Consider the following 17850-nt stretch of genomic DNA (forward strand, 5'->3'; position numbering starts at 1 on the left):
GTATTTTAAATTTCTAAAAAAATTTTTTTTTAAATTCACAATTTCTGAAGAAAACTTATACGATCTAAAGTATTTTAAAAATATTCCAATTTTTATTAAAAAAAATTGAAGTTTTAAAAAATTATAAAAGTATTTATTAGAAATTAAGAAAAATTTTGAAATTTATACAGAAATTTTGTGCAATTGTGAAAAATTTTAAAATTCTTCACATAAGCTTTAAAATTTTTACAAATTTCAAAATTTTTAATTTTTAGATAATTTTGTAACTTTAATAAAATTTTTAAAATTTTGTAATAAAAATTAAAATACTCTTTAAAAATGTTGAGAAAATCTATATCCCTACCTTCAGATTTTGTTTTATTCAGAAATTATAAAAAAATGTTATATTTCAGAACCTACATATGTGTAAAGAATTCTCTTATAGAATTCTAAGTTTTTTTCGGTAATACAAATATCGATTGAATGCTTTTCTTTTGAACATATTAATGAAAAATTAGTACAGCGATAGAAACGATAAAGTTTTGCCTATATAAATTAATAATCATTATTGTGAAACAGGATGCAATAGTTTCGGGAAAAAATAGGAATGATTTGATTTAAGGTGTATAAGACCGAGTCATTTAAAAATAAAAATGACAATATATTAAACATTGTTTGTAGCCATTATTAACGCGTAAGCGTTAAATAGTTTTACTATTTATTATTGCTTACAAAATTATGTTCCTGCACACAGAAAGAATATTTCGAAGTATGCGAGTACTCTTAGTATCCCGCATAAAAATGTACGGTGCATTGAACGTACATACAGGCATAGAAAACAAACGCACGTGGGATTCGTACATAAACCACGCACAGCTGCAACGACATTGCAGCTGTAAATATGTACATGTCATGCGGATATGTTAAGTCGAGTTGTCATCCGCAACTTGGAAAAATTTTATTCCTACTTTCCCTTTCGCTCAAGCGAGCGACGATGTAACATCGTTGATGTCATGTATATTACATCATTGTCAAACAACACAGTCGCATTTAATTTTTGCGACTATTAGATTAAGATCATTAATTTAAGTAATATTACATATATGCATTTGTTAGAAAAATATGTAAGACAATCCTATACAAATCCTAAATCTTAATAATTTGATTTCAAAAATATATTATCTTGAAACTATTTTTGTACATTTTTTAGATATGTAATATGTGTAAATATATGTTTAACAAAATAACTAAAAAATCATAAAATATCTATTCAAATAAAATAAATAAAACGGAGTGTAACATAACTAAAATCGAGAAAGGTGGACAATAGTCATAGCAAATCTTAATGCTCAAACAATATTTCCTATGTGACTCTATATATATCTTCTAATCCTTTAAATTGCTCTTTGGTCTTGAAACACACATTTCTTAAATTAAATCAGAATAATAAAATTACAATATATATTAAATTGATAATCAATTTAATAATATTAATTCTAACTAGCATTTATAAGATCTTTCTTATCACATCCATCATAACATTAAACTGTTAATTTAATAATACTAATACTAACATTTACAAGATGTTAGCATTAATATAATCCCTCTCTCCACTTCAAAATACTATAAAGAATTTGTTGCAAAAAAATATTATCTTAGCCAGAATTAAGACGCTTCAACTGGCCAAGACATCCACATAGAATGTAAAAAGATTCAGGTTCATATCTTGCAGGATAAAGTAACATTTTTCACAACAAATTCTTTACAGTATTTTAGGATGACAGGAAGAGCAAGAAGAACAGTTTGAAAAATTAGAAAATATATAGTTACATAGAAAATATTTGGACACATAGATCCATTATAAACATTGTTAGTTTTTTCTCAATTTTAATTGTACTATACATTTCACAGTCTTTTATATAATGTAAGAATTATTAAAGTAGTTAATTGTAAATTTTTTCATAATATTAAATGCTCTTTAATTAAATTAATAAAAATAACAAAAAAAATTCTATTAAAGCAAATCTATGATTAAGTTAATGTCTAAAAATGTCTGTTTCTTCCAGAGAGCTTTATTTTAATTTTTCTTCCTGCCATCTTTAATCACATACAAAAACTCTAAACTAGAAAAATTGGTATTTTATTATCGATTGAACTACCATTGTTCTTAGTTGGTACTTAAATACTTAATAGCTCTCATATGTATCTTTAAAAAGGTATCCAATTGTTTCAACACTTAGTTTGTAAAATATGCATTCTAATAAAATGAGTCTCATATATCTATGAGAATAATATCATCATTACTTCTTTGCACAAACGTATGCAGGTTCATAAGCCAATGTAATATATAAGGAAGGGACATACAAAGACTCACATATAAGTAGTAAGGAATAGGATGGGTAGATCCAAAGGGACAGAACCACAGGCCTCTTCTAGTACCATCTCGTATGTGATGACTTAGGAAAGCAGCCAGTATCACCCAGGAAGTGTGTTCCAATAGAGGAGAATGAAAAACATTGGAGAGTGAGATAAAAAGTATCCAGAGTAAAATAGGAATGGTGGTGCAATGCAGGAAGGGCCGTTTTTGCAAGTGTGTGGCATCCTGAAAAATAGAAGATTAAAAATAAAAACAAAAAAAAAGAGAATTTATTATGAGAATTTACAAAAGTACTTATACATACAAAAAATAAATTAAGTAACAAGAATTGTGAATATTATTTATAATATATTAATTCAATTTATATTTGTGCACATAGTTTCTTCAATGACTCAATTTGATATCACGATTTAAAAACTTTATTAATAATTTACATTGTAAGTTTTAAAGAATTAAGATTGCACATTTTTTCAAATAATTTTAAATGCAAAATTTTTTCATTTATTTTTTTAAGATATCATTCAGATATCTTTTAGAAATTCTTTTAGAATCTTTGGCAAAATCTTTTTAGACATCTGGAAATATCTTAAAGCTCATTAATAAGATATCTTTTAAAGAACTACAAGATTTCAATGTTTTTTTTTTGACATTAGACGAGTTTATTTCAATGAAAGAACATTTTATACTCATATTGATAATAAATTCCATACATATGTAAGAACTAATATCAACATTACTATATTCTTCGCTTATCGTTAACGCTCACTCAAATTTCAAGGTAAATTCTTGAAAACTAATTCTCTCGAATGCCTTGCATTCGTTACTCACATGAATATGCCAACTGCGCGCCGCGATAAAATGATCCAGATCAATAAAGGACGCCAGCAGGAAGCAAGAGAATATACTGTTCAGATTGCGCACGATCGACTTTCGCGAGAGGACGACGATCAACATCCACGTGAGACCGCCTACTGTTGCGTGCGTCGCGTTGTCAAACGCCGCGCGCGCCGACTCATTCTTGCCGTGCTTGAGCCCGATGTCACCGAGAATCGAGCAAGCGCCGATCGCGCACGTTAGAAGGGCGCGTGACAAAAGGTCGCGCCACATTGCGCACGTAATTAAATCGCAACGGAATACCGCGTTTTGGATCAATTTCGGAGACGATTGTAAACCAAACACCACTACTGTTAGTCCGCCATCTTCGTTATGCGCACGGCGCGCGCAAGTGCCTCCCCCCCCCAGCCCGCCCCTCTTCGTTCGTATGGCACCAGCCTTCCTTTTTGACGATTTGGAGACTGTGTAGCCAAGTTGCGAGTTTCAAAAGTAAATGCAAGGCTCGGGACGGCGGTGGTTGTCCCGGTGGCTAATTAGGATTGATGCAATCGGCGGTTACAACAAAAATATATTTCGATAACGGACACGTTCGAACGCGTGCCCCAAATGAACTCGCGCGCGCAGGTCAACTTTCGTGGCGCACAAAACCACGAACGCAGTTTCTTTGAACTATAACCACCTTTAATAGCAATCATGAAGTCGATTATGAATTACGCAACTTGATGGAAATTACGAAAGTGAATTTAAATTAGAATATTAAGGACTACCTTCTTCACCCTTTGATTTTAATCAACGGTACCGACTCACCAGTGTGACCAACAGCAAGACTTTAATGACTTTTGGTAATACTGCTGATCGTTTACAGAGACCTCTCTGCTACGTTCCCATTTGACACCGGAAATTTATGTAGGGCTAGCTGTTCTTGGTAATATCATGTCAATGGTCAAGTTAAATTTTTCCATTCCTAGGGGAAAATTACGTTTAGCAACGCCATGTTCCGTCTATTTACGTGTATGGCTTGATAAGAGACGGGCGCTAACGCTGATTTAGGTTTGACTACGCTTTTTGTTCACTGCCAGCGAATCGTTCCCATCGGACAGTTTCTCTCAAGCGAAACTCAAGCGAGAAAGCCGTTCGGAAAGCCGTAACAATGGTAATTATTGAATTAATTAGCCGTCAATCGCTTGATTCGTCACTCTGTGAGGAAGATCGCCGGCCTCGTGCTGGATTTGAAACGATTTACGCGTCGTTTATGTGCCTCTGTTTTATTTTCGTAACGTCGATCGTCCCCCCCAGTATCGGCCATAATTATAATACACGAATGGTATAGCCGATTCTGATATTAACATGCATTGAATTCGCGATCCCCTTGTTAAGAAGACGGCGGATGGGGTTTATTTTCTTCCTTAGAAAATTCTAGAACGATTTTCGGGCGGACGAGCGAGTGGGCGGGGGGAGGGGGAGGGGGAGGGGCTGGAAGTTATTGCATCAAAAAAAGGAATGTACGTGGGGTGATAAAGATAAATTAAAAATTCGAGACAACCACAGTCATTGGTTTATAATTTATTTATTTTTATCAGATTAATTTGTTTCTAATTTTTAAGATGAGAAAAAATGGAAGGTAAATTAATCTAAGCTTAACTCTATGCACATATTGTTTTTGGTCTTCTCTATTTATATTAGGATTTTAATTAGATCTGATTAATTTTTATTGTTTTTACGAATTTTATTGTTTTTTAAGAATAAAAAAATTTCCCTCTAACTTCTTATTTATACTTAAACTTTTCTAGAAAGTATGTGTATGGTTGTTTATTTGAAAAAATTATATATAATTATAATACACGCTCTTGGTCTTTCAAAGAAAATAAACACCTTCTGTTGAATTGCATGCACAAATGGTTAAAGTTAAGCTACATTAGTAGAAATCATAAAAATAAGGCATGTCTTTCAAAGATATCTTACTCGTCCATGTAGTATAAAAAGTTTAATTACTTAAGTTTAAGATATATTTAGAATTGATATATATTATGCATTAGTTTACTAGATCAAGCAATAAATTATCTTTTCTGTCCATTTTCTTATTCAATCTATCTTTTGAATAAAAAAGAAAAAAAAGATGAGAATGGTCCAAAAAATTCAGATAAAAAACAGATCTTACTATTATCTTGTTTTTTTGTTTCATTATCAAAATAATGAATTTCTTTTTGCTTTACAGTCGGTCACTGCCAAAAGAGAGGAGTTTCGCAAGTATCTGGAGAGATCTGGTGTCATGGATGCCCTAACAAAGATACTTGTCTCACTCTATGAAGAACCTGAAAAGCCAACTGATGCTTTAGAGTATCCTTTTCTTATTAACAAAGATTTTTTTTTAATTTTATATTGTTTAGTTGAGATCTTAAAAGACAGAAATACTCAAGTTTTTAATCACGTGAAACATGAACTTGATATAGCTTTCATCCCATAGTATGCAAAAATATTTACTTTCTGATTGTGTACTATTATCAAAAACATTTAATTATTTCCTTATATATACTACAGCTATATACGTAAAAATCTTGGTGGTGTTGGAGATAATAATTCGGAAATTGACAGTTTGAAGAAAGAATTAGAGGAGTCCAAAGCTAAAATTGCTGAATTAAAAGCAACATTGGTCAAGTATGAACAAACAGATGAAGTAACAGTTGAGTAACTGTGACGGACAACATATCTTCGATCAGAGTTCATGCTAGTCTTATTATTTTTTTTGGACACTGACTTTTATTATAAGTCAGTCTGACTATGTGCCTTATTAATATAATAAAATAAGACGTTTATGAAAATTAGAATATAAGATAAATTACTAAGCTTACGTGTAAACATTCCACTACACATATATATGTCCATTTATTCATGTAATTTTGTTTAAGAAAATGATAATTTAACTGTTAGGTTATTTCTCTAAGGACAAATTTATCATGTGCAGTATTTGACATGTGTACTTAATCAATGTCAAGCGTTGTTTGTACAGAATAGATCTCAGGATTCAGAAATAAATATTTCTTTTATGTTTATTACAATATACGTATATTCTTAAATATATCATTTATTGCCTTAATCAGTATGGAATTTTTTATTGGGATTTGTACAATATATTGCAAATAAAGTCAATATGTGAAAGTAAAAAATAGTATTTTTAGTTAGCAATGTTACAAAAGTTTAGATGTATAGATGTATTTATATTGTGAGATAAATATTAATGCGTGACGAAGTTGATAATCAAATAAGTTCTAAGTCTTTTTTTGAAAATTTTAATATCTCGTGCTGCTTATTGACAAAGTTTATTCTTCGTAATGTGGTAAATATTTTGTAGTAGGTATTCTGAAATATATAAATATGTAATTAAATAAAACATTAAATACATAATGAAAAAGAGTCAAAAATAAGAGAAATTTAAATATTAAGATGAAAGGAATTGATCTCTCTCAGAAAGATTGGCTCATCGAACTGAATAGAAAGCTTTTTTATTTTCAAAAAATTACCTCTTGATTTTAGGCAAATTCAAGTACAAGATTGATAAATTTCATGTGGGTTTCGCCGCCTGTCTGCGCTTCACTTCCCAATTATAGATACGTGCCATGTTCACTTCCATAGTGGTATATTGATCTCGAACAAAGTCTAAATCATGCTCTACATATCCTAAATTCTTCTTAGCTGCCTCAATATTTTTGGTCAGCACTTCTTGCGCGTCATCTAAGGTGTATTCTAGCATGACATTAGCACCCAGCCATAAACATACTTTGTCTGTTGGCGGTATTATTGCTTTCGCGTAAACTTGTTCCGATAATAGAAATTGGGTTTCTAAACTACTCTTCTCACTCTGTAGTTTCTCAATCATCTCTAGAGACCGTTCTAGATCTGGTATCTGTGTTTTTAAGCGTCTTCGTTTGTTGACTAGGTTAAACTCCATAAACTTGTACTTTCCATGGCTCTCGTCGAGCTTTCTGAGTACCTTGTCTACAGATTCATTTTCTGGCTTTGCCATGAAAGCCTCGACATCGTCCTGAAATGTGTGACACATGAATGACAATGTGAAATCATAGAAAATTTATTGCTAAATTTGCTTTAATAAATTTTCTATAATTACAGAATATATGTACATATATTTCATTTAATAAAAAAATTATGTTTAATTATAATTATGAATGATCCAATAAAGGTAAACACAAGAATATTTTTATGCAATATACTTCAATCATATAAAGTTTAAATTAATCAGAAAACAAGATAACTAAAAAACAACAAATTTTTATAAGAATAAAATAACGAAATGGTATGACTGTTTTTGATGACCATATAAGGTTCGACAAACCGATTAAAATTTTAATTAATCAATACGTAGAAGAAATTATAATTGTCGATAACAAAACAAAGAGATTTCCTTCTCAATATCTTTATAATATTGCAGTGTATCTATTTTTTTCACGCGGAGAAAACGATTAATGAAAATTTATTGTAGAATTGAAGCAGATAAAGCCGGAATTTCAGGGAACAATAGTCCGGGTTTCAGCGAAGGTGTATGACATCCACGCGCACGTATACATAAATTAAATGTTAATAAATGCATTGCACTTACCACGAAGTCGGCCTCCGGTATACCGGCATAGGACTTCCTATCTTTACCTAACTCGATTTCCACTTTATTGTCACCGTCTTCCATCTTGATGTTCCTGTATACTCCCGAAGTGCACTCCTGTATCTCCTACTCCTGCACCGTCTCGTACCAGTGTGATGCACGATTCGCATGCTCCCCCGTACACTACCGCCAGTACATTTTTGAAATTGGTACTACATAGCATCTTATTTTATGACACTGCCGATAAAAGTGGTTCAAGTCTGTGCTAAAATCATATGAGAGCATGATTTTAGCACATGAATAAATTCTGAATGCACTGCACAATTTCCAGGCTATAAATTTATTAATCAAATATATTACGCAAAGAAATTATTTTAAAATTATAAGTTTTAAATTGTTTTAAATTCATAATGTTAAAAAATTATTATTTTATTTTTAAAACATTCTAGCGTCATAGTAATAACTGTTATAAGATAAGTGCATATATTATTCGTTGTTCAATATACGGAAAATTCATGAACGTGAATTTAAGATCAAATTACGTGAATTTAAAAGTGGCGCGTGTCGTAGTATATTATAATGTAGTGTCAATCTTGTCACGTGAAGTTGACCGCGCTAGGAGACGTACCCCTTCCCCCTTCCCCCTTCGTAATTGCATTTGCATATTTTTTTCAGAACACGGCGGATGCGGGACGGGCCGGCTCTGCAATGAGTGGCATCGCGCATCATTTAATTGGTAAATAAGTATAAGTAAACCTAGCGTTACAATTCGTTCGAGCGCGTATGTATATGTGCATACTTCTTAATATCCGTTCGAGCGATTACGACGCGAAGCGTTGTTGCACGTAGTGCATCAGTAGTGACGCGCGAATTTCACCGCCCGGCAGAGGAATCCCTTCCGCCGTATTAACTGCGTTTCTTTTCTTAACATAGTTGCAGAATGTGTCAATCGAGATCGACTTCGGGATGGATGTCGTCGCAATGTCTAATTGGTGAGCGAAACCTTCGTTAACGCACCATCATAATTTATTTGATCAATCGAAAACGTAAAAACGATGTCGCGCCGCGGCGGCGCGGCGTTATTATTATATACATATACATATACATATCAAGCAGCGCATATCAGCGCGGCATATGCTTTCTGTATGTCTAAATAATAGCAATAACTACGCTGATTAACTAATCAAGCGAAAAAAAAATGCTTTGTGGAATATTTTTTTGATAGAAGAAAAAGGATAAGTTTGGCAGAGTCATTTGGCCGCTGTTTTGTGAAATAATTTTATCCACTTATCCGATCTGTGGCGGACTCTGTTGACAATTTATAGAATCTTCTATATACCACTTATGATAACAAAACAAAAAAATTTTCAAATTTATTAACGCATTTATTTACTTTGGAATAATTCTTTATATCTTATCTTTATATTTTTTGTTATTTACTTTTTTATTCGGCTATACATATTTTGAGTTATGCAAAGTTGAAACAATAAAATGGAATTTCATTAATTTGGCTTTTTAAGTGAAATTTTTATATCAAAATATTTCTTCGATAAATCGATCGTCATTCTAAAGAGCGCTGTCTAAAAACATTAAAAACATCATTTTATACTTGTTGTTTAATGTTAAACAGAAATAAAATAATATTTTTAATGAAATTTCTAATGGCATTTCTAAAGCTTCTGAATGCAGAAAAATTCTAAATCAGGAAAATTCTAAACAATGGAAAATTAAAAATACATAATTTTGTAACAAGATACTGTGTTTCTTTTAAACTAAACTAATTTTTTTAAATTATTTTTATAGATAGCCATATTACAACTATTTTTTTCTGCCACCGATTATGCAGGGCATTAGATTTTTATAAATCACGTCTTAAATAATAAATATCTCATTACTTTGAGCATAGAATCTGCCAAACAACACTTTAACAAATGTAATCGTTCAAGTTTCAATAGAAAATATTAATTATAAACAAAATTATTCAATAAAATGAAAATGGGTGCCATTACCCTCTTCTCCTCTATAAAATATATTTATTATAATCTCTCACTATAATTATATCTAAAATATATTTTCTTTCTCTTGTATCTTTTTTAATCGAATGTAAAGAAAAATAAGAATTGAAAAACAATTAGATAGATAAAATTTTTTGCATTCTTTTTTTTTATAAAAAGTAAAGTTCAAAAAAATGAGAAAAGTATTACTTATATATAATTATATATAATAGTGTATAAAATTGTATATGTAATATATAGAATATTGTATAAATGTGCTTGCAATTATAATTTTTGTAAAGAAAATCAATGCAATAGTTATTTTTCTAATTATTTTTCAGTTATTATAATTTCTTTTTATTGTTATCTTAATTGTGTTTTTTCTATACATATGAATAAGGATGATGCAACAAAAAGAAATTACGTATTTTATATATATTTAATTATGTGTGTATTTATACTTATATTTTTGATGACATAGATTTTTTTTACCAAAAGATTAAAGCTCAATAACAAATTTTTCAAGGGCCTGCTCTCTAATGCACGATACACTTATAGCGATGATAGTCTCGATAACTACGTTCAATCTAAATTAAGGTGTCCACCCGCACCCCGTATACACTCGCGCGCGAACGGCCCAACGGACACAGCATTTATCATTAGCTCGGGGCGTGCATTCCTTCTCTCTGATACACTTTATTGGGCCTAATAGACCCGAATTATGGTGTATCGAGTAAAGCGGGGTAGATCTGGACTAGAGTTGTCTAGACGACTCGCGCCTAAAAGACGCTCTTTTTATTCGGCAATTGCATTGCATGCAAAACAAAACGGTCGCTACGAATTAACTCGCCAATTGTATAGCCAATAGTCTTGCCCTCGTGTTTGTTCAGAGCCATTTGTCCGGTTATACGAATTAAGAGTATTGCTGCTGATTTCCCAATATTGTGTAATGCGATTCTGTAAATATTTGTACGAACTCAACTTCTTCGAGAATATTGAAGTATATGCTTCTGTCTTTGTCAAACGCTGTCAACTGTATAGTTTCCCATGGTATGCCCATGTGCAGATCTAAAGTCTGTTGCTCCCCAGTTCCTTCTATCTTTATCCAATTTTCCTTATATCTGTAGAAATTAAGAGAAATATTTATAAGATTAAAATTTTATTAAAAATAATAAAAATTATATTCCATTTTTTATTTTCAATAATATATATTATTACTTTAATGCTAAAAGTCAGGTATATTTACGATCTTATAACTTAATTACATTTTTTTCTGTATTGTGTTATCAAATTTATAATTTACATTAGTTGTATTGTCTACATGAAAAATATTTGTTAATATAATGTAAACAATATGTAAATAATCTAGATATAATTTTATTTATAGTAAAATATTGATCTAAATGTTTGAAAAATCTGGCAGTATTCTGACCTGGAAAAATGAACTCCTATGCTGAGAATAAAATTGTATTTGGTTGTTACGTGACCAGTGTCCCTCTGCTCAAAACTAGTCTCCACAGAGAGGCATCTCTTGCATGCTCTTTCTCTTATCACAACATGGCACCTCCAAAGTGATCATATAATGTCACCTAATAAAAAAATAATATATAAATAAGCAAGTGATTCTGATGAAAATTTTTCTTGTAATTTGTACACAAATTGGAACATTTTTCAAAAATACATCTTTTCTTACAATTTTTCATACATGTGAATTTTAAAATATTCTGAGATTTTCCATAATTAAAAAAAAAAATAGTTTTAATTTTTTTAGATTTTATAACATTTTATCACAAATTATAGAACAAAAAATCTGATAAATCTTATGATATTTCATAATAAACATATATAAAAAATTATGAGAAAAGATTTTTTGGAATATTTTTTGGAAGTATTTTAATTTATATAAAAAAATTTGAAAGTTATAAAATTATACAAAAAATCTGAAAAATTCTCAAAAAATTACATAAAATATTCTGGACAAAATTATCACCAGAGGAAGCTTGTTGTACAAAGCAAGTGTGAGGTTTAGCATTATACCTGAATAATACAGTTCCAATCTGAATGCCTTTCTTCAACAGGGTAGCTCCAATGCCAAATAGACCAAAGCCAGTACCAAAGTAAGGATTATCAGATAAAGATTGGACATATTCAATAAATATCATGATGCAAATTGACGTTGCACAATTTGCATACAAACAGTAACATACTAACTTAACATATATTATAGATAAATTAGTAGTATTTAACTATCTTTCTCCGTGTGGAATTTATTTACAGTCATCATTGAGTCCTCTAATTACAGAAAATTATGAAAACCGATACAAAGTGTTGTCGTCCGATACAAAGTGATACAAGTCCGATGTCGTCTGCACTCTGACGTTAACATTATCTCTTTTCTATAGGAATTTTAAATATATGCTTGGAACAAATTTTTTTATTTTTTATTTGTGTCTCTTGAGACACGTGTAGTCAACGTTGGTCAACGTTTGGAACGAAGGAACGGAGATTATAGGCTTGTTTTCTATGCCTGCACTAGATTGCAATGGAACGTTCCTTCTTGCTTTCGCTAACTTTCAAACATCTACCTATTTCATTTTAAGTGTATGTACAACTAATTCAGAGAGTTCAGGAACAGAAAACAAACGATAGGTCCTACATGCACACAGCACGTGTCGCACGCTTTTAGTTCGGTTATTGACCAAGAGATGGTTATTACTTTGTTGAATATTTAAGTTAACAGCTTTATTTAAGTTAAAAGAAATGAAAAATATTACAAATTGCATAGTTTTAATTTTATAATTAAAGTTTTTTTATTAAATTTAACTTTAATGATTTCGGAGAAATGAAATTATAATGATACAAAGGTGTCTTCGTTTCTCGCAAGCACTTGTGTTTGGTGTAGTTCATATATAAACCAGAAGCACGAACTAGGCTTTCGGATCCCTGTGGGATCATGATGGGAGTAAACACCCATCATGATTGGGGATATCCGGATAGTCCGGTTCATGATTCCCGTGAGGAAGATGTTTCCTTAAACCACCTTGTCTTTCCTGCCGTTGTTGCATTTGAGAATACACACCAAGTAGTAATAGTTGTAAAAATTATTTAAGAGTTAGCTTTGAAACTCTCGGTGTATATTCCCGAACGTAACTCCTTGTCATCCGGCCATTTATAGCTTTTTCCAATAGACTGTGATAGAAAAAATCCCTGTGAATTAGAATTAACTGCGGTATAAACCGTTTAAAATTAGGAATTAGCTAAACCCTTTATCGGGCTTCATCATCTTGATGATCAATACTTGATTAAGTATTTGATTACATATAAACTTATGACTCATTTCTCCAAAATCAAATGCTAAATAAAATAATGCTTTTTATATTGTAAGTTTTAGACACAATTTATACTTGGAAAAAAACTTAATACAGAATTAATTTTAAATTATCAATGATATATAAAAAAAATTGTCAGACCATATCAGCTTCTCGTATAACCCCCAACCTGGAGGACCAGGGACTCTTCTGTAGGGGTTCCCATACCTTAGCCGAGGAGTGCCAGTTTTAGGGCGCCGGCAACTCGCCCTTTGCCCTCTTCTGTTAGCGTTACCCAGGGAGCACCACGCGGAGGTAGAAGTAGGACTTGCTAGGAAAGTGTTTTATGCGTCGTGCATGCCACACGTGCTTTTCAGAGTTTTGATGTTGTGCATCTCTCGGCAAGATACACAACCTCTGAAGCGCTCACTAGCCTTTTGCCCCCCAATAGCCATTCTCGGGTTTTTTTCTGACAGTATTAAAAATCAGATACAGTCAGAAAAAAACCTGAGAACTGAAACGGCCATTGCAGACTACTGGACCACGCTGCCAGCTGCCACGCTGGCCTTTTTTCCGTAAAGCCTAGTGCAGTGGTCAGCAGTGGTCAGACTGCAGCGGATGGCAAGCATCGAGGAGTAGACTTCGTTGATTGGCTGCTACTTGCCCAAAATTCAACAGTCTTGGATTTTGGACAAAAAGCAGCCAATCAACGAAGCTTGCTGCTTGACACTTGTCTTGTATTCTTGCAGCTTGCTGCGCGCAGTCTGTGTACTAGGCTTATGTGTGACAATAATATTTATCATAAATATTGCTGTTTGGGTTATTTATTTTATTGCTATTACTTCTAAAAAATTATTTTTGATGCCCTATGATACAACAATCTAAAAATATATATATTAATTGATAAAACTTGATTGAATCTGATTTTTAATACACTGTGGGTGTAGACGCCCCTTACGGAGAAAAACTACAAGAATACGAAAAAATTACTAGAATACTATTGAAAAACTGCAGTTTTTATATAGTATATCAATAATTTTTTCGCATTCTTGTAGTTTTTTTTTATAAGGGGCCGCCACTTCAACTTTGAACCAACTCCGATTAATTTTAATAGGAATCAACAGTGTGACCAACAGCAAGACTTTGAATGGCTTTTGGTAATATTGCTGATCATTCTTAACTTATAATTTCTTTATTTTTTATTTTTTTTAAATTTTATTATTTTTTTCTCTCTCAACACATTTTTTAAAATTATACATATGGTATGAGTATTATTATAATTTAAGAGAAAAATATAAGTATAATAAATTGTTTCTATAAATTTTGGTTTTATTTTTTGCATTACAAAACTTATATATACTATAATTATAAACTATAGCATACAAACACAATGATATAAATTATTTTCTTAAAAAGAAACAATTTAGGAAAAAGTACATACAATATTTAAATTATGTTAAATATAAAATAAAAATGTTATATTTGACTAGCAAAATAGGCGCGCGCTACGAGCGCGCTACACAACGTTTGTAATTTACAAATTACTCGATACTCACATTAACCCTTGATACACATAATTGCCAAAATCTCCACAGTGACAGTAGCACACGAAGTAAGCATGCACAGCGGGAGAACCAATATAGAATATTAATTATAATACGCTGCTATAATATTTGTATACATTGATCGAGTAATTACAAATATTTCATTTTAATGCATTAGTTTAACGACTTCTAGTTCTAAAATTATATGAAAACGTAATAATAATTCCATGAATTAAAATTATGTATCAACATAAAAATAATTCTGTATTTCTATTATGTTGCAATAATAATTTATTATATGAATTAGTCCAAACTCTCGAAATTTAAATACAATTATTGATTAGAAAACAGGCTAGTGAGAGTCAGTGCGAGTAAAGGTGCGCAATCACAAATATCGATACTAAATCATTTAAAATTATTATGTTTTGACATAAATTTTAATTATTCATTTAAACTCATAATTTTTTGAGACAATTATTTTTTAAAACGTTAATATTAGAGAACATTTCTGTTATGTTATTAAAAGGTAAAATGGCTTGCCATATTTTTCTTACACGTATTAATAGATAACTATCTCTTTTTTTTCATTTTTTTAAATATCTATGAAAAGGACGCTGCCTCTAAATCGAGAATGAACCAATCATCGTCGACCGGGAGGAATTAACTCGTTCCTGCAAGCCTCGGTGGAAAGGTCGGGAGATCGGGTACGAGATCGGTAGCGGGGGATCAACGAGAATTAATGTTTCGGGGGCGCGAGGCGCGAGTAGATCTAAAGAGCGCAGGCACGCATCGCGTTATGAGACGAGATAGCACAGATCCGTGGCACGTTCAGTTGGAAACTCAATGGCGGTTACAGGTTACCTAGGGCTTCCTGCGGAAATGGCCAATATACACCTCCGACCTCCAACTCGCTCGGCCGATCGCGCGAGCGCGAGCGTACTCGGATTGCGCTCCTGTCGTACGGACGTGCGGGTCCGTACCCCATGCCCATGTGCGTATCGCCCTGCTGTTCGCTCGACACGCACTCGTTACGGCTCATCATCGTGATCTATGCACCTACAACAAACGCTATATCCTTAATCCGTTCTACTTGGCTCGATCCTACCGCGCGTGCTGGACGGAAAAGCTAATGTTGTTACCTTGGTCTCCGTCGCTTTCCCTTCGCCAGAAAAATTATCCTGCTTTTGATCCAGTTATAAAAATCTTGCTGTCGCTAATGATTGATAATAATTTGAATAGCCACTTTATTACAGCAGAATATCTTTTGATAGAAAAATCTCGTTAAGTAAATTTTCCTTTCTTTACATATAGATATGAGTAAGTTGCTAAAATAATTTTAATTAAATTTTTGTCCCCACAACTGAGAAAAATGGTATAACATTTTATTATTATATTATATTATTTTTCTATATATGCTGCACTTGCACATGCAATTGTATTTTATTACTCATTGTGATTTCAAAGTTACATATCATTTTTTAATAATAAAATATATAATTTTTTGTAACGCAACAAATTGGATTATAAAGAGTTAAAAAAGCCTAAGTAATAATTGACAAAAATTGTTACATTGAACTATGCTGTAAAGAACACTTGTAGTGCATAGATCGCTTGTTAACTTGCAATTGATGCAATTTAACAAGTGATGTTACATTCCTAATCTGCTGTGATAAGTAATCAATGATTGTTAATGGAAGTGCTATCCATTTCTGTGGGAGATCTTCTTTTAACTCATTAAAATCCCAATGTAGACAAATAATGTAGACATATTTCTGTACGCGGCAGTTATATGACGTACCTAGACCAAGAATTCGCACATGTTCCGTCTGTCGCGAAGTCAAGCAGCGCTCGAGACATTAACGCGTTAAGACGTTAACGCAGATCTAAGTTGGACTTTTTCACAAGACCGACTCGCATTCGTATCGCATAGCTTTCCTCGTTAGCAGCGGTCTCTAGATTGGAAAATTTCTGTCTTGTCGCACCTCTGCGTGTCTCTGCATAATATTCCGTCTATTACATTTAATGTTCGGTGTATATCATGACGTTCATTTAAAAGGGTTTTCTACTTTGCTGCTATAAATTTTTAGAAGGTTTTTAAGAATTTTTTTTTTAGAAACGTAAGTAAATATTTCTGAAAATTACTTTTTGTACTTTATTTATTATTTGTTTGAAGAAAGATTTTTCCTCTTTTATTTAATAAAAATATGAATAATTTATTAATAATAATACATTTTACCAGTAACGATTCCAGATCACCCAATGGACTGAAATTAAAATCAAACGTTATTTTAATTAGAAAACTTTTGATTGTCGTCGGAAATAGTTTTTAATTTTAATCCACTGGAAGATCCGAAATTATCGATGAACCGTGCAAAAGTCAAATAGATATATTGTTAATATATTATTATTTATATTTTTTTAGTTTAATTTAGGTTTAATATAGTTTATAATTTTTTAAATAAATTGTAACTGTGCATCAAGAACCGCATTTGACTCTCATTAGCCTTTTTTAAATGTTATTATTTTTAATTCTTGAGAATTCTTTTGTATTTTTATTTAGTTTTTTACTTTAAAAAAATAAAAAATAAATTTGTAAGCAATAATAAGTAGAGGACAAAAGTAATTTCTAAAAATGTTTACCCACTTTTTTAAAAACAATTTCTAAAAATTTTTTGAAAAATCATGTGACAAAATAAAAAATCCCCTTAAAGAATATTGCAATAAACAATTAAGAGTAACGTCAATATCAATGTTATAATTTTTTATTTAACAATTTGTAATTGTTACGTACGCTTTTAAAAATATAATTGAGTAAAACAATCGCCAAAATAATTTAATTGTATTATGTGTCATTATCATTCAATTATTAGACGTTTCTTAGAATTTTCATTTAATTTAATAAAATAAAAATAATTTGTTCAATGTTGTTTCAACGTTGCAGCAACATTAACAATCAATCTAAAAAAATAAACATAGATTCAATATTGAGAAAACATTATTATTTTAACATTCAACAATTTAATGTTTTTACAATATTACATTGCAATTTGTAACATAGTAATATTGCTGCAATGGTCTGTGCTGTATGGAATAAGATATACAAGTCGAGAATCAGTAATGTATGCACGTTCTTGAAAGAACCTTAGTCTCTCCGGGTCATCGCAAAGAAAGAAGCGTCGCGTCGCTAACAATGGCATCACAA

The 17850-nt window shown here is 31.4% G+C and overlaps 3 protein-coding genes and 1 long non-coding RNA gene across 4 annotated transcripts; 1 reads left to right on the plus strand and 3 right to left on the minus strand.

Annotated features, from left to right (window-relative positions):
- Nucleotides 1-619: 619 nt before the first annotated feature.
- Nucleotides 620-3585, minus strand: LOC105197748 (transmembrane protein 267). The gene is made up of 2 exons (XM_011164258.3): nucleotides 3185-3585; nucleotides 620-2581 (listed from the first exon to the last, which is right to left on the minus strand). Exons 1-2 carry the CDS (start codon nucleotides 3461-3463, stop codon nucleotides 2252-2254), a joined length of 609 nt encoding a protein of 202 aa, XP_011162560.1. The 5' UTR covers nucleotides 3464-3585; the 3' UTR covers nucleotides 620-2251.
- Nucleotides 3586-4150: 565 nt separating this feature from the next.
- Nucleotides 4151-6354, plus strand: LOC105197745 (c-Myc-binding protein). Its single transcript, XM_011164256.3, has 3 exons — nucleotides 4151-4343; nucleotides 5406-5527; nucleotides 5729-6354. Exons 1-3 carry the CDS (start codon nucleotides 4341-4343, stop codon nucleotides 5877-5879), a joined length of 276 nt encoding a protein of 91 aa, XP_011162558.1. The 5' UTR covers nucleotides 4151-4340; the 3' UTR covers nucleotides 5880-6354.
- On the minus strand, nucleotides 6236-7976 carry LOC105197747 (prefoldin subunit 3). The gene is made up of 3 exons (XM_011164257.3): nucleotides 7803-7976; nucleotides 6709-7229; nucleotides 6236-6547 (listed from the first exon to the last, which is right to left on the minus strand). The coding sequence occupies exons 1-2, from the start codon at nucleotides 7884-7886 to the stop codon at nucleotides 6750-6752; spliced, it is 564 nt and encodes a 187-aa protein (XP_011162559.1). The 5' UTR covers nucleotides 7887-7976; the 3' UTR covers nucleotides 6236-6547; nucleotides 6709-6749.
- Nucleotides 7977-10221: 2245 nt separating this feature from the next.
- On the minus strand, nucleotides 10222-13568 carry LOC105197744. Its single transcript, XR_850830.3, has 3 exons — nucleotides 11834-13568; nucleotides 11229-11385; nucleotides 10222-10917 (listed from the first exon to the last, which is right to left on the minus strand). It is a non-coding gene; the product is annotated as an uncharacterized LOC105197744 (long non-coding RNA).
- Nucleotides 13569-17850: the final 4282 nt, after the last annotated feature.

Source organism: Solenopsis invicta, chromosome 10, assembly GCF_016802725.1.
Source record: "Solenopsis invicta isolate M01_SB chromosome 10, UNIL_Sinv_3.0, whole genome shotgun sequence".
Classification (NCBI taxonomy): Eukaryota; Metazoa; Arthropoda; class Insecta; order Hymenoptera; family Formicidae; genus Solenopsis; species Solenopsis invicta.

Coding starts and splice junctions, on each gene's coding strand:
- LOC105197748 (XM_011164258.3), bottom strand. CDS start 3,463: ATGTGGCGCGACCTTTTGTCACGCGCCCTTCTAACGTGCGCGATCGGC. Junction 2,582..3,184: donor CGCGCAGTTGGCATATTCAT/GTGAGTAACGAA, acceptor TCTATTTTTCAG/GATGCCACACACTTGCAAAA.
- LOC105197745 (XM_011164256.3), top strand. Junction 5,528..5,728: donor AAGCCAACTGATGCTTTAGA/GTATCCTTTTCT, acceptor TATATACTACAG/CTATATACGTAAAAATCTTG.
- LOC105197747 (XM_011164257.3), bottom strand. CDS start 7,886: ATGGAAGACGGTGACAATAAAGTGGAAATCGAGTTAGGTAAAGATAGG. Junction 7,230..7,802: donor TACCGGAGGCCGACTTCGTG/GTAAGTGCAATG, acceptor CACACATTTCAG/GACGATGTCGAGGCTTTCAT.